The 15,781-nt window shown below is 40.0% G+C and overlaps 1 protein-coding gene across 5 annotated transcripts in view; it reads right to left on the bottom strand.

Annotated features, from left to right (window-relative positions):
* Positions 1-3,343: 3,343 nt before the first annotated feature.
* Positions 3,344-15,781, bottom strand: part of SEC24D (SEC24 homolog D, COPII coat complex component) — a 58,909-nt gene continuing 46,471 nt past the window's right edge. For all 5 annotated transcript variants that reach the window (XM_052814044.1, XM_052814026.1, XM_052814036.1 and 2 more), the window contains 11 exons: positions 15,148-15,241; positions 12,466-12,582; positions 11,822-11,992; positions 10,973-11,069; positions 10,183-10,328; positions 8,261-8,399; positions 7,701-7,819; positions 6,785-6,964; positions 6,063-6,254; positions 5,443-5,532; positions 3,344-5,060 (listed from right to left, as the gene is read on the bottom strand). In XM_052814044.1, coding sequence (XP_052670004.1) covers positions 4,920-5,060; positions 5,443-5,532; positions 6,063-6,254; positions 6,785-6,964; positions 7,701-7,819; positions 8,261-8,399; positions 10,183-10,328; positions 10,973-11,069; positions 11,822-11,992; positions 12,466-12,582; positions 15,148-15,241 — 1,486 coding nt within the window. In that variant the 3' untranslated portion in view covers positions 3,344-4,919. The remainder of the gene's footprint in view (positions 5,061-5,442; positions 5,533-6,062; positions 6,255-6,784; positions 6,965-7,700; positions 7,820-8,260; positions 8,400-10,182; positions 10,329-10,972; positions 11,070-11,821; positions 11,993-12,465; positions 12,583-15,147; positions 15,242-15,781) is intronic.

Below are 15,781 nucleotides of genomic sequence, written 5' to 3' on the forward strand. Positions count from 1 at the left end.
TCACGTGCAAATTTTTAGGGTCTGGTTGACTTCACGGCCTTGGTACTGCGCTTACTAGGGGACTGCTGAAGTGCAGATGAAACTCACCTATTGCTCACATTTTGTTTCTTCCTGTCTTACATTGGCATGTCTGAAGAGTGAGTGACTGGATTGGGGGGGGGGGGGTCGGAGGACAGTGTTTTAAGGGTAGTGCCCATCTGGCTGTCAGTGAAGTCTGTCAAAGACTATTATTTGGATCAGCGTTTGACGGAAGTTACATGCCACAGTAAGAAAACTTTTTCCTGATTGTGCCCTAATCATGTTCTTACTCAAAAAGCAAGTACTGGAGACACTTAACCTTAGGACAGCTGCTTTTGTGCCAGTGACAAATCTTCTTTTTCTCCTTTTCTCAATTAGTAGAAAATGTTAATTTGCATTTCCCCCTTTTAATTGTATGTCCACAGCTGATATAGTTCAGTGCTTAGCCTACTCTTAATGTAGAAGATTAGGCCATGCTGAAGAGGAGACTCAAAAATAACCAGTTGAGATGTGCATCTGTGCCAGTTTGCAGAAGTTGGGGTGCTGATCAAGACTTCAGTGACTTGGGAAATTAATTGCATGTGGTCTTGTAAAAAGAAAAAAAAATTCTACCATATAAATCCCTCTTGAGCACGCAGAGTTAGGTTTCTTGTTTCTTCCCCTCAAAGCTGAAATAGCTAAGGAAAAAAGAATATTGCTCCACAGAGTGTTAGATTAGATGTGTCTGGATGGGCCAACTCACCAGGGAAGTGTAGTGTACATGTTGTTGACAAGCAACTGACCTTACTTTTTTTTAATTGAGGTTGACAGACAGTTACCTATGCTCTATGAAGACAGATACCTGCTGGTCCTAATCTGAAGGTGGTGTTTCAACAGTGATAGATTGCCTGTAAAGGTAAGACAGTAGTGCGTGGGTGTGCGTACCCAAAGGCGCATACTTGTGGTTGTGGAGATGATACTTAGAAAACATGGTAGTGAGACACTATCCCCCCCCGCCCCAGTTATATAGAAAAAACATCTGGTCATTTTTTTAATCACTGTTGATTTGGACTGTATCTAAAGTGGTGTCTAGAGATGAAAAGCTTTTAATTTCATTACCGGTTGTCAGTTAATTTCTCAGTTGTAATGCTTTAGCAGGAGGAGGAGGATAACACTCATCATCAGTGAACTGATGAGTATTTCATTTACCGCAAGTAAATAAGACTTAATTTGAGCATGCTATCCTTGATGATAAAAAGTCTAACAAACAAGTTTCTTCCTTGCCAATTTTACTGAATGCCTAATGCCACCAATCTGATTTGGGGTGCCTGTCTAGATCTCATCATGTCTTTCCATTCTGGAAGAGGCTCATAGTATCTTGCACCCTACCTGAATTGAGTGAGTGAAGGATTCGACAGTTGCACCAAGAAGATACTCGGGATGTCAGCATTTAGCCTCAAAGGGATTTTAAGACATCAGTCCACTGTAAATCCAGCTGTCAGTTTGAGAATTCTTTCCACCTTCTGATGCTGCTGGTTACCAGAAGTTGGTTGAAATTCTGGATGTGCTGTGTGGGTTAGTGGGCAATGCTCTTGGGCGTTTTGGGGTTCTTCCCCAGCACAGTATGACAAACACAGGCTCATGCCGTGTGTTCATAGATACCAAATGCTTTGTTCAGTGGAGTGGGATTTAGGCTGCAAACTAAAACACAATTTTGATCTGACAATGGAAATTAAATGGCAGTAAGTCTCGGGATTAATTTTAGAATACTCAGATGTGTTAAAATCCTTGGCAGGGGATAGAAATACCCAGAATGCACTCTAGAAAAGAATAAATGAACACTTCAAGGCCATTACATTGAAAACATCTGTAACTCTTGTTTCTTGAATGTGGCTTTTTAAGGATACATTTAACTAAAAGTGATTGATAGATAATGAGAGCCACTGTTTCTGTTTATAGTACAAAAAAACGATTTCTCCTGCCAAAATTGGTAAAGTTGGTGGCAACTTTATTGCTATAGTAGAAATTGCCCAGTGTAATGGGAGGAAGGTCAACTTAGTAACATGGAGGAAAGCTTGCTAATCCTTTTTGTAACAGGGTGAAAAAGCAAGCAGTAGTTAAAAGTTGTGTGGTGAAACACAAAGTAATTTTGAGTATAATTATTGTAGCAATTAAAAAGGAAAAAAGGCCTAACTCCTGTGAATCTGAGTATTACAGTCCTGCCGTTTGGGCTGGAGACAAGAATTGCACTTGCAATATGTCTGTGCCATAACTTGTATGATTGCTGGAAGAGCTGTTGTATCAATGTGTATCTTGGTGCTAGTTTAGCCATTATGATGCCTTAATGCAGATAAAATTAACTCTATGTGAAAGGCCAGAGCTCTGACAAATTAGCTATGCCAGTATGAATAGCTTTGTCTTACTGCAGCTTTGTTCTGAATAGCACCTCAGTGCCTGAAGTCCTGGCTCTCTGTAGGCTTTGCCAGCGCACAGGTAAGTGACTGACATGTACACCTTGCTCCAGAACTGTAGGTGTGACATGCTGCCCTAAAGCAGTTGGTCGGTGTTGCTTGCATGGCCTGAACTGGCCAAGTAGAAGATGCACGTGGTTGCGGTGCAGACGTGATCTTTCGGCCATCGGCAGACTCCACGCAATATGGTAAGGAAACAGGCGCTGAGCAAGTGTGGCTGAGGCAGGAGCTGTCTGGTGAGCAGCTCACCAGCTTCCTACCTCTAGGGGGAAACTCTCATTCATTGCAGTTGCTGTGAGCTTTGTTCAGCAGCTGAGCACAAACGTTTCCCTAATTACACTGCCTTACTATGTAAGAATGGCTGTGTCTTCCCATTTCCTGACTCACTTGGTAAGTCATTTTTCTAAAACAGTTCACCTGCCAGGCTGTTCTGGCACATTTGAGATCTAGTTTGAGCGAGTTTCCTTGCTGTAACAGGGGGTGATGCTAACAGCAGTAACACACTGCAAATTCTGTAATGCTAGATAAGCTTGCCTGTCTTTACAGTCAGAGTAGGAGAAGGTGACCTACAGTGGTCTTAACTGATGGTGGTGGTTATGCTGTGTAGGAATTATTGTTGCTAATTTAACTTTGCTGTATTCCCTGGCTCCTGAAGTCGGTGCAACAAACCTTCTGCGTTGTCTTGCTGTGCTTACAGGGAAGGGTATTGCATGAACCCTGAAGCCAGCTTCCATTGTTAGTTGCCCTAAACACCCCTCTGTAGTGACCTGGGCTACTAGTTTTAGGTGCTAGTGTTTAAGAGGTGTTGGATAGCTTTTGGCAGAGGCTGATAGCATAAAAAACTTTGAGAACTTAGTATATGAAAGAGTAAACACACACATGATGATTATATTTAATAATTGCTTATTTCTTTACACATAGAGTTGCTGGTGTCATTTTACAAAGTACACTGATTTGGAATGGCAACAAATACTTTTTACAGGGTAAAGTCTTCAGCTGAAAAGTGCTTGTCTTGGCAGCTGAATTCAGTCCAAGGATCCTTTTGTAAGAAAGATAGCCACTTACTTTAAGAGCTCTCAGCCAATGCTCAAGGATACAACAACTGTTTTGATAAAGCTATGAAAAAAGATATGAATCTTGACTGCTTATCTTGGGTATTAAAATGATTAACACTAAGTAATGACACTAACATGTTTAAAGGCACTTTTTTTTTTATTTTGAGTCTCAACTCTTCTTATCCTTACTTTTGAGGGGTTTTTGCTTGCTTTGAAACACTGATTTTTGTAATAGCTTTTCAAGTTTGGAAAAGTTCAAACTTCACATGCAGAGGCATTGGTCCTAAAGATACAAACTGATGAAGCATATGAGGTAAACAGCTCTTCCAAAGATGCTGGCTTTCTAAATTCTACCTTAAATATTGATACTAGTAGAGGCTTATTTTTCAAAGTGGTGACTGTGGAATAGACCAGTCATGTGAGAGGAGGTCACTGTAATAGAACTGGTATTAAACAAGAGGCTTTCTTTTTATAGCACCACAAATAACCTTTGGTTAATGTGTCAACTGTCTTACAGTTGACCTGCCACTGAAACTTTGAGGGACAGATGTTTTGTTTATCAAAGTTGTATTGGATATTCCAGTTAGCAAATGTACTAAATAAAACCTAACGTGTTCAATTTTGAAAATGTAATTAAATAGTATGCTAAATTAATTGCTGCCCTTAAGACTAGAGAGTTGTACCATAATAGCGTGGCATTATCTGCCAAACTTAGCAACAGGATTGTTTGGTTACTGTTCTTCCTGTGGTCCGTTGTTGTTAAACTTGAGTCAAGTCCAGTTATAAATGGAGGCATTTTTGTGTCCTGGTTACCCAGGGCTCTGTTGCTGTAGGAAGTAATGCTTGTCCCTTCCAGGAAAAAAGGGATTATTTTTTAGAGGTTAGCTTTACATGAAGATCTTTGAAGTACTCAAATTGAACTACACGATTATTGCAAATCTGATTCAACTGTATGCCCTCACTTAGAAAAAGCAGTGTTTATTTTTTTTCCTCTTCAGTATAGATTTTTAGCGTCTTTTGTGGCTCTTGTACAACTTACGACTAGCAAAAGGAATAATTAAAGAGTTTTCTAAATTATATTTTAATAAATGCATCCCATATGCTCTTAAGCGTTGACAGTTTGAAATCTGGCACTTCACTCACTTAGAGAAAGAGTCAGGACTCCCAGAAGATTAATACCTGAGTGCAGAACTTCCTATTCTACAGCTTAATAAGTAAGCTAAATACACGGTGAGAGTCGGTGTGAAATGAAACTGTACAAAAGAGCACAGAAAAGGTTCACTAAAGCACAGCAGAATGCCCAGGTATGGTGGAGCTGTGGGCCAGCCTTCAGGCACCAATGACTGTCCCTGTTGCAAAATCAAAAAGAAACTGACAAAGCATTCTTTGAGTTTCCTTAACTGAGCAGTTGGCAGATCTCTTTGTGAACACAGCATAAGAAATCCACGTAAGAAGCTCCTCCATAAATACTCTTGTCTTCTACCAGGAACTGTCGGAAAAGCACCTCTGGCTGCTCCCGTTGTTTCACAATAATCAGCTGAGAAGAAATACATAATTTTAGGGTACAATCATACTATGGCAGTAGAGTTTTCCTGTATCTGTTACTGTATGCTGTTGAGGGGGGGGAAAAAAAACAGTAAATCTCCACCTTTCAGTAGCTGTATTTACAAACATAGGAGAGAGACTAGTGTGAATTAAGGTTTGCAGAATGAAATGGTAACCTTTTAGACTCGACTACCTCTGAAAATGTCTTTTGATTAAGAATTAAGCATGAGATGTTCGTGCCTACAACGCATGCTGCAACTCACAGGAAAATTCCTGATACGTAAAACCGTTTACAGCTACCAGTGAGTTTTGTCAAAGCCAGTAGCGTTCTTTTGAACATGTATGAGGAATGAGTTGAGGCAGAGAGAAGTTACCTTCATAGTGTAGGGCTTTTGGCTCTGGATATGCTCCAGTATTGACTTAAGTTTCTTAGAAAACGGATTGTCCAGGTCAGGCAGTGATGTCTGTCAGAATGAAAGCACAGCAGGTTCTTATATGCCAGTCACATCTCTTGTGCATTCATACAAGACTAGCTGCTGATATTTATGATGCAAGTTACTGTGGATTTTGCCTCTAAACTGGGAAATGCCATCTCCTTCACCAAAGTATGTCTCTTGTCTGTCTATGCCGTTTTTCAGTTTAAAATAATCACTATATGAAAATTCATTATCAAGAGAAACATTAACTATTGCAAAGCTATTTGTTCCAATTTTAGCGACACACATTCAATAGAAGTTTTAATAACTAAAACAGTGAAAGTTTAAGAAGGTTTAAAAATGTTGTGAAAGCTTCTCTCCTGTAAGCGTTCAGCATGTTAAAGCTTATTAAAGTTTTAGGTATGTTAAGACAGTTCTGGTGTCTTAACACCTTCTGCTGGTCACCTGTTTCTGCTTTTAGTTGAATGATGAAAATCTGTCTCACTTGTTTCTCTCAGTAGCAGTCTGGTCTTACTAAATCATAAATTCTGAAAAAGGACTAGTCTCCATCTACTCACAGCCTCAGTGCTGATGTGTGCAAAGGACGGCACGTTGAAAAGCCCTTGGATGAGCTCTGGGGGCGTGCTGACTCCCAGCCATAGGAACATACTCAGACCGTTGGCCAGAAGGAAGGCCCCTCCTTCTGAGAGACGTTCCTCAGAGCAGCGGACAGCAGCTGGGATGGTGTCACTCTTCAGATCCAGGCTGTGCTGTGGGGCAAAAATACACAAGAGTCATTGTACTTGGTGACTTCATGGTGACTAAAGCTCTAATTTAGATACTGAAAAGTAACTGTTGAAAGGTTTCGTACATCTTAGCGGTTCCTTTCCAGATTAGAGGAATTAGAAACCAAACCTCTTCTTTTTCAGCTGGTGCACTGTGTGCAAAGGAAGACCTGCCATAAGTGGGGAGACTGATCACTGCTGATCTTTTAGTAAAGCTGGCATCTTTCATTAGCCTGGGCCAAAACCTTGCTAAAAGTACAGTGAGATTCTTAGAGGATGCTGATGTCAATGATTGATAATGTTACTTCCCCATTTTCCATTAAACTAGAGGTTGTACCCTCCTGCCTCAAGTTAGTTCAGCTAGCAACTCTGTCACAGTAAAAATGTAATCCAGCGTGGTAGTACACCACCTGCCCAGCAGACAGCATCTTTTCTGCACCTGTACAATTGTAAAATCACAACGTACTGAAAAAAGTTTTGCTGAAAATGAAAAGATGTGCAAACAACATACTCACTATTGGCAGAAGCTGGGGATACAAAAACAACTGTGTGTCAGCTACCCCCATAGACATGACCAGCTGTCGGTGGTAAGCTCTCTCATCAGTTGGAATTTCTGGTCTGCCAACTAGCACACAGCTCTTCAACAGACAGTTCATGTACACTGGCAGCACCTTCATTGCGTCTGGAAGGATGAGCTGAGAGGCAGAGAAAGCTTGTTACTTAGTATATCCCATGTACTGGGGAATGAGAGCTGGACTTTCAAACATTTAATTAAACCACTGCTTGTTTTCTTTGATGAAAGAGGAAAAAAAACTAGAAAACTTGTTTATATGTGCTGTTTCAAACCAGATGTGACAGCTCTGAATAGTTAATACATTTAATAAGAATCCAACAGCAATTATTTGCCCTACAAACTGTAGTCATCATCTTGGATGCTGTTGTCTCCCTGTAACCCATGCTCATTTTTAGGTACTAAATTAAAGGGGAGTCACATAGGAAAACTGGGTGTTTTTTCTCTGAACCATTAGGAGGCAAATGAAGGTCCACAGCAAGTGTGTCTCTGGTCCTCTCACTAACATTAAACAAGTCATTGCCCAGGCTTTTGATTACTGGAAGGATTGCATGGTATGTAAAAGCCTTCATCTTTCTCTAAGTTGAATCGCCAGGACATAAGGGTGAATAATTTAAAAGGAAGCAACTCTTGCTTTTACTAGAGCCGTTGAATTTTAAGGATGTGCTAATAATTCTAATCTATATGTTACATTCAAGAAGAAGAAGAAAGAATTAATTTCAGCATTAATGTACAAAATGGCCAATTGTCATTCAAAAAAGTCCTGAAATGTTCCTTTCTGGTGCTGCTGATGTTGCAGGGTTGGTTGTTGTCTGCTGCAAAGCCTGGCTGGGGGAGGACCAAGTTCGGATGGGTTTTACCTGGCTTATTGCCGACGGGCTGGCACAATTCTTCCTGTAACACGCCAGCATGTGAGCTGTCTGATTCACCAGGATCTCTCTGACCATCTTCAGTGGTTGGCTTAGAATGGCTTTGAAAGCTACAAATACAGAAGAATAAAAGAGCATGCTAAAGATGGACACATACTCTTAAAAGGATCTGTATTCTGCTAGCTTCTAATTTTACTTACCTGAGGTCTATGGCTGCTTTTTACTCTCTTTTACAGACAGCATCTTGGAGGATGTTTATTCATCTTTGCCTAAAAAACGCCCCCACCAAACCTCCAACACTATGATAGGATGTCCATTTCTACTACTGTGTCTATACAGTTTTGTGCGTTACTTTTAAGGCAGTATGTCTAAAATATGTAATCTATTTGTCTTTTCAATTTTATACTACTTCAAGAGTTGCTCAGGCTTGGAGCAGCAAGTTACAAAACATGATTTCCCACTAGGTAAGCACTTCAGCCCCCTTCCCTTTCCTTTCCCTTCCTCCACCCCAAAGCAAAAAAAGGAAACAAAATCCATCTGTTAAACTTTACCTGACTTAGCAAAGAAGTTGATAAGTGCATCTGTCTCACAAGTTTTGTAGACATCAGCTAACTGGGAACTACAATTTAGACCTATATTGTGAATGCGAAGTCTTCTTTGCCCGCTTATTGACGTGTAGAGGACCGCACACTGTAAGAGAGAAGCAAATTACCATTTATTTTTATTTTGAAACAAAAAGCTTCCATCACGCAAGAGCCACCTACTTTGTGCATAAAAGGCATACAATTACTTCTGCTACACACTGATGGTATCATCTGAAAACAAGAGACCACTGATTGTAAATTTGTAAGTCATACCATGTAATCGTGCAATATTTGAACAGTTCAAATAAATGTATTGGAAAAGATGCCACACAAGAGCTGAGAAGCTTGCTTAGCACTACTCTGCCCATCACATTATCTCTTGGCAAAAACAACACAAAAACCACTTCCTAATCTGAAAAGTTGAGTGGTTCTTTTTACAGGAATAAGTAAGTTGCTTATGAAGTGAAGCGAGGTCCTGCTAACCATGGGCTTAGGTACTAAAAATCAAGGGTGTAACTTAAGAAATTCCTTACAACTCCCATTCTATTTCAACATAATGTTGATACTTCAATATAACGTATGGTCTAAAGCCTGCAGGCCAAACACAGACTGCAAGCTACTGTAGTCTACCTTGCATTAGATTCTTCCACAAGTATCTCTCATATGAAAGAGCTGTAAATGCAACATCTACGTGGCCTATACATCCCTGCCACAGCTGCACCGTGGCTCTAGGAAGCAACTTCAGACATAGCGAACTGGATGTTTCACCACACAGGGATTAACTGCTGACGTATGAAATGTATTTATAGGGGCAAGCTAAAAGCCAAGCAGAACAGAAATAAAAAGTTCAGATAATCCTGTGGCTTACATTTAAAACCTTGCAAGCAGTAACATTTTCTGTCATTAAACAAGAAAAAGGTCATGACTAAACACCTAGAATAGTAAACCACCAGATCCCATTCATTATCTGTTAATGGGTGGGATAATCCCATTCCTAACAAAAGATGTATCACAAGTCTGCTTGTTGGCCATTTACACAGAGAAATACCAATTATTGCCTAAGTGGCATTTCCTGAACTGTTACTGAGGTCCCACAGTGTGGACCGAGGCAGGACACAGGTTTAATTAGCTGTGGAACAGCCTGGCATTTTCAAGGTAGGAAGGAAGCTCCTGACACAATAGGCAAAATTCCCGTGCTAGTGGTGCTGCTGCGGCCAGCCTGATCTGAACTTGCAGGGCTATCCAGTTGAGCAGAGGACCATGGAGGGCTTGCCCCTCTCCTCTCAGAGACTGGAACCACTCTGCGTGGGAGAGAGGGTGCTGCGCTGTTTCGTAATTCGCAGAGTACGTCGTGATGCCAGCCGGTGAGTGCTGTGGGGCCTGAGGGAGCAGGGCAGCCAGCTGACACTTGCAAGCAACAACTTCCATTGCACAGGTACCATCGCTGGTGGGTCTTTAGCAATAGAGAACTGCTCTTAAACAGAGGTGTCACAAGGAATGCCACACCAATAACAGTTTCCATATAAATAGCAATGAGTCTTGTACTCCAAATAAACAAACTTATTTAGTAAAATGGAAAAAATAATAGCTGACAAGGTCTCAGTGAGTGTTGAGAAAGCATTTTGGTATCCCTGAATAGAACGTGCAGTATAGAGGTAGGTGAACACACTTAATTGTCATGAGGGGCGTTGTTTGTGCCTTTGAGGTAAGATGCAACCTTTGGCTGGTTATTTAAAACCTTTTTTTATTAGTGGTATTATGTCACCAGAGTCTGTGCAAGCTGTGCCTTGCTCCCATCAGTCCTACACCCTAACTTTTTTTTTCTGTTATGGCTGCAGAAGTTCTTGCTCACAATTTCATGATGTTACATGTAATTAAGCTTTTTTTACCTGAATTAGGGCTCCACTGTCTTCATTCAGTTTGTCATCATGTTTGAACTCCACTGTCACTGCCTTGTCACAGTCAACTGCTGCCATCTCTACATCTGTGGTGTTGTTCATGTAAATAGCACCAAAGAAGTCGGTAGCCCTGAAGCCTACAGCCAAATTAAAACAAAACAAACACATCCTTTTATTTAAAAATGGCAAATAAAATTGACATTGTCTTGTGACTTTCTTTTTATGGTCAGTCAATTCTGCTTACTGAAACAGGAACCATTTTCCCTCAAGGATTTGCAGCCTCAGGCTGCCAGCAACTGTCCCTGCCGATGGCATTTTTTGACAGCTGGGTGACTGAAGAGCTGATTGGCCACAAAGCTGCGCTGTGACTGAGACCACCCAGAACCTTTTGCACTGTTGATTTGGCCGCTTTGTGTGTGCATTTGAGGTAAGAATGAATGCTTGAAAAGTAGACACAGTAATGTCATTTGAAGTGTGAAAATGAAGGAACATGTAAGTGTCCAGCAGCAACACTTTTTTATACAACTTGCTTGCAATCCAAGATGCATGCATAATGATCAGAAGCCTTACTTGTATTTGAAAATTATTATGGACGCATATACAGGAAGGACATATTCATGCATTTTATCAGTCTATCCAATTACTTTTCAAGAGGTGGTACATAATGAAGTTAAAACAGTTAGCCTGATCTTACACATGACCTCTACAGCACTGTATTATTTTAAGTTATATATTGTCGTATTTATTCATGTTTATTTTCGTTCCCAACGGGCACCGTTACCTGTACTCGTCCGAACCCTCATTATTGCATCAAATCCAGTCTTTTTTTCTATGTCCTTCCTGAGGTCGCTTAATAACTGGGGACTGTCAGCATTGAGCTAGAAACGCAAAGCAAAAGCAAAAGTTGCAGTTCACCACCGGGTGGCAGCAACATAGCAGAAACCCAACCTTCTCCCTCCCGCTGTGATCCCCCCCCCCCCCCCCCCCCCCGACATCGAATCTGTTCTTTTCACGTTTAACATCTCTCGTTCCCTTCAAAAAGAGAAGCAATGTTGATTGTTGTTTTGTTAACAGAAACATATGTAGGCAAGTGTCCACCAATTCATCACTAGGCTTGGACATCCAGAATTTCTATTCAATCAAATTATCTCCAGTAACATCCGTTCCTGCACTTAATCTTGCAGCTTAGCTTGGATTTTATGGCACAGCCTTAAGAATTGCAGAGTAGCCTTGCTGACTTTGCAAAAAACGCTTTTTTGCAGGACAGCTCCTGACACAGAGGAAGTCCCCCACTCCCAGAGAGATTCTCATGAAATTTTAAACAAGTGTTACAGCTTTTTGGGGGACCTTTATATACAGGAGTAATTGACTTCCTTGCTCAGGCACCAGCATATTTAAGTAAGTGGTTTGAATTTTAAGATACCAACCAGCTTATTACTGTTTCGAGATATATATTTGAGCCTGATCTGTCATTTCTAAGTTTGAATTTTATCCCCTGGAGTTTATAAGTAAGTTTTCTAGAGTCACTCCACTTTTATGTTAAATGTCAAAGCACACATTGAAATGAAAAGGAAAACCAACAAATCCCCAGGTGTTACTATCTGAACGGCAGGAAACACACATCACTTACCTGGAAATTGTTGTACTTGTACAAAGTTCCTCCAGTGTACATTGTGACGAGACCCATAGAGGCTACGTCCACATACTGATTTGGGAAGAGGAACAAATTCACACAGCAGCCGTTAGCCACACAGTCCCTGGCTAAGGCCTCGTAAGAATTTGCCTGGGGCTGGAAAAGCATCTGCACAGAATTAAATAATACAAGTGTCATAACATTAGATACTGTTGGTAGCCAACCACAATCCAAACACCCACTTGAAGAAAAAAAGATGAAGTGGAAGTTTAAAGCGAGGCATGGATTTGATTAAAAATGTGTTGCCCCTGCCCATACACTTGTATGCAGGGAACCAACTCGGTTCTTAGAGAACTAAATCACTAAGAGGCAGGTAGTAAAGGCTCTTGATGGGTGGAATGACTTGCTGCTGAGGGGGGTTCCTTTATGGATAGGAATGGCTGCTTTATGGTAGTTTTGACTTCAGTGTTCCTGTAGGGGCAGCATCAATGTACCTACATAATCAAGGCACAGTGAGAATGGGAATATTATATAATTAAACAAGACATCCTTGCAAAAGAAAATAAATGAAAAAAGGTCAAGGCTCTATTAGAGAAATTCAGCATAATAGCAGTCCCTTGTTAACTCAGAGTAGAAAATACCTTTTCTTTATCTGTATTGAGTAGTTTTTTGTCATCTCTGTTTCTCAGCTTCCCTGGTGCTTCTGCAGTTGGCAGTGATGAATGGAAAATAAACAGTTTTCCAGCACATTCTGCAGCCTGTTTCAAAGAGACCATATTGGCATATTTATTACTGCTAAGATAAACAAGTCTAATTTTCATACACTGTGGTATCTCGAGAGAACAGTGTAAACTTTCTGCAAGTTCCTCAGAGCTAAATAATTCATTTAAAGACTCAAAACTTGATGGAAATAAGTCCTGAAACAAACTAGGAATTTTATGTCAGCAAACAACTTGGTCTAACGCACAGATACGTTGGCTGATGTGTGGTTACAGTAATTTCTACATAGGAATCTAAAATCTTGGATGGGCAAAACAAGGAGTACCTTTCTTGGAGACTTTCTAATTGGATACAAGCATTATGCAACAAGTATCAAAAGTACAAATACTAAATTGGATAAAATTGAAAGGAAATGTAATTTAACAGAAAAAACATTTCTTTCAGTTCAGGCACAACAGTGTTCACTACATTCTTATAGACAAGCAAGGATTACATTCCTGTACTAGATTCCACGTTCAAATCTATACTAAAGTGCAGGAGTATCAAAACTTGTAATGAACATTTCCTCCTGTCACTAAGAAGTGAAGTAACTGCCGGTTGTATTCAAGTTTTCTATTCTTACTTAGAACTCCAGTGAGAACAATATATTTACTGAGATGACAAAGTACTGACAGAAAACCCTGAATTCCAAAGAAGAAAGCAACAACAGTAGCAGTACCACAGGCATCTTTGTACTATTAACAAGCTTTTCCACCAAAATTTAGAAAATCCAGTTTATCGCTTACTCTTGAGACAGGTAACGGGAATGATCAGAACAGAGTATTTCAGTTGGAAGGGACCTACTACAAGGATCATCTAGTCCAGCTGCCTGACCACTTCAGGGCTGACCAAAAGTTAAAGCAAAGAGAAGTGAAAACTGATTAGAAATTCTGAGGTCTTCCAAGTATTGAAGAAGCTGGGTGAAGGGAAGGAAGGAGGAAAGAGGGATTTGTCCTTTTCTTGCTCCAGACTTAACCGCACATCCAGGTTAAAACTGCAATACCTAAGACTACAGACACAAATCAACTTTGGTACTCTTTCTCCTCCAGATCTTAAGATGTTCACAAGATAAAGATATTCCACATTTCAAAATAAGCTATGACATTCTTCTGGGAAAACTACAAATCTCTTTGCTATGGCAGAAATGCAATTGAAGGCAGCATCTTACTTATAACAGAGCTGAAATTTTACCCCTAATATTTCAAGCATAGTTATCTTTAATCACGAATGCCAATTTTTTCAATTCCTTTTAAGAAGCATTCTGCTGAAGACTGAAAGACTTATCAAATACCTATTTGTCATTACACGCATCGGGAATTACTGACATGGCTTTTGACAAATTTTCTAAAATGTATTTATATTATTTCTAAAAGTATTAAAATTAATCTCAAATAGGAACACAATCCATTTTATTCTTTTTAGACAAGAATTGTTTTCTTGAGCGCAGGTATATGCATATTAATAATTTACAGTGAAAATCCTTACAAATTGTAACTTTAAAATAGTGAGCTAAATAAAAAGCTTAATTAAGAGCTGCTTTCTTTTATAGCCAACATCAAAGGAAGTTTACAATTATGGCCCTTAAGTTTGTTTTGTAGAAGTCAAGTATTGGCAAAGAGCATTCCAATGGAAGTGGTAACCAAACGTCTGTTTTGCACACATACCTTCTGGCAGTATGAATAAATAACAAGAAAGCAGGTATTAATTAAATATTTAATAAACAGATTTGAGAAATGTTGTGTATTTTCAGTTCAACAAATTTACCTACTTAAAGTTCATGCTTTCCTTATACACAGCTCGCAGATAAATCAACTATTTTAACACCACTGCCCGTTTTCTGCCCCTACAAATCTTGTGGTGAACCATGGTGGCATTCTTTTAATTGGCAGCGCTCCCTGGAAATGTCAGCACTTCAGGGGATGTCCTAGACATGCAGAAAGCAACTGGGGATGCATCTTGACCTGTGGATTCATTTTCAGCTGTACTCAAGTTGTGAGAACTTGTCAGTTAAGCAGAAACCCTCCAACCCCCTACCCGATTGAGTCATAAATAGTCACAAAGATCTCGTTTTGCACAAGAAGTCAGCAGAAGCAGACTAGGCAGGGCAAAATCGTATCTTACACTGACTCTTCTCCTGCCCTTCGCACGTGCAAGGACTGGGTATCTGTGCAAACATCCAGAGTATCTATCAGTTCTGTTGCAGTAACTAAACACTTTTTTATTTCTCTCAGATACTGAACAAGAAACTGACTCCTGCTCCTCATCTTCTCCTAAACATCCATTCTATGTGGAATAGACTCTAGAGACTGGTTTCCCTCAATAAGCAAAATCTGGAAACAGATGTTATGCCTGTCAGTGTTCTCATTTTGACTAAAGCAGTTCAAATGTACTGTTAGAATAACAGAACATTAGTGCTGGAAACAATCATCGACTTTTTTTTCTATTTTACCATTGTGATTTGTAGGAGGACTTGGGACTGGCTTCTAGCAAACAGAATTTCTGCAGCTTATCAAGTCTTATTCTCATTTAAGAGCTGTTTCTCTTACAGAGAGGAACATTCTAACCTTTAGTGCCTCCATGCCAGCCTGGATAACAGGAGCGAAGATGGTCTCACTCTCGTTAGTGTCTGCAAACATCTCTGGAATCTGGTCCAACAAGCTACGAAAGACGAAAGGATCAGTGTCTCAACTGGTTAGCATATTTGGGATAATCCCCAAACATACCTTGTAACATACCAAGCCTTCAGACAGAAGGCTGTTTTCCATGCAAATTTATATTTAAAAAAATATGAATTTTGATCGCTCAATTTCTTAGGATTCCAGCCAGAATAAAAACAAAGTACAAATTTTTAAATTCTATGAGATGCACTATTTCAAAGCTGGTAACATAAAGGAACATGCAATAAATAAAAAATAGCTAAAAATTAAGGAGTCCTAGTGTGCTGTAAGGACTTACGAGTCCTTAGATCATATCCAGGTGTGCATCGTATACATCGCAAGAGGAAAAACATGCAACATGGCACATAGCCACAACAGCCCTCCCATTTTTGAAGAAGCACAGCTGAAGATGCATGCTTTACACCTGGCCCAAATATGCTTTCAAATTCAGCACTGGGGGGTTGTTGATATCACTTTTTCTTTGCCTCAGAGGTGGAAATACATGACTTGAAGCATATGCTGACTTCTAAAGTATTGCAGT

Source organism: Harpia harpyja, chromosome 2 (assembly GCF_026419915.1).
Source record: "Harpia harpyja isolate bHarHar1 chromosome 2, bHarHar1 primary haplotype, whole genome shotgun sequence".
In the NCBI taxonomy this organism is placed as follows: Eukaryota; Metazoa; Chordata; class Aves; order Accipitriformes; family Accipitridae; genus Harpia; species Harpia harpyja.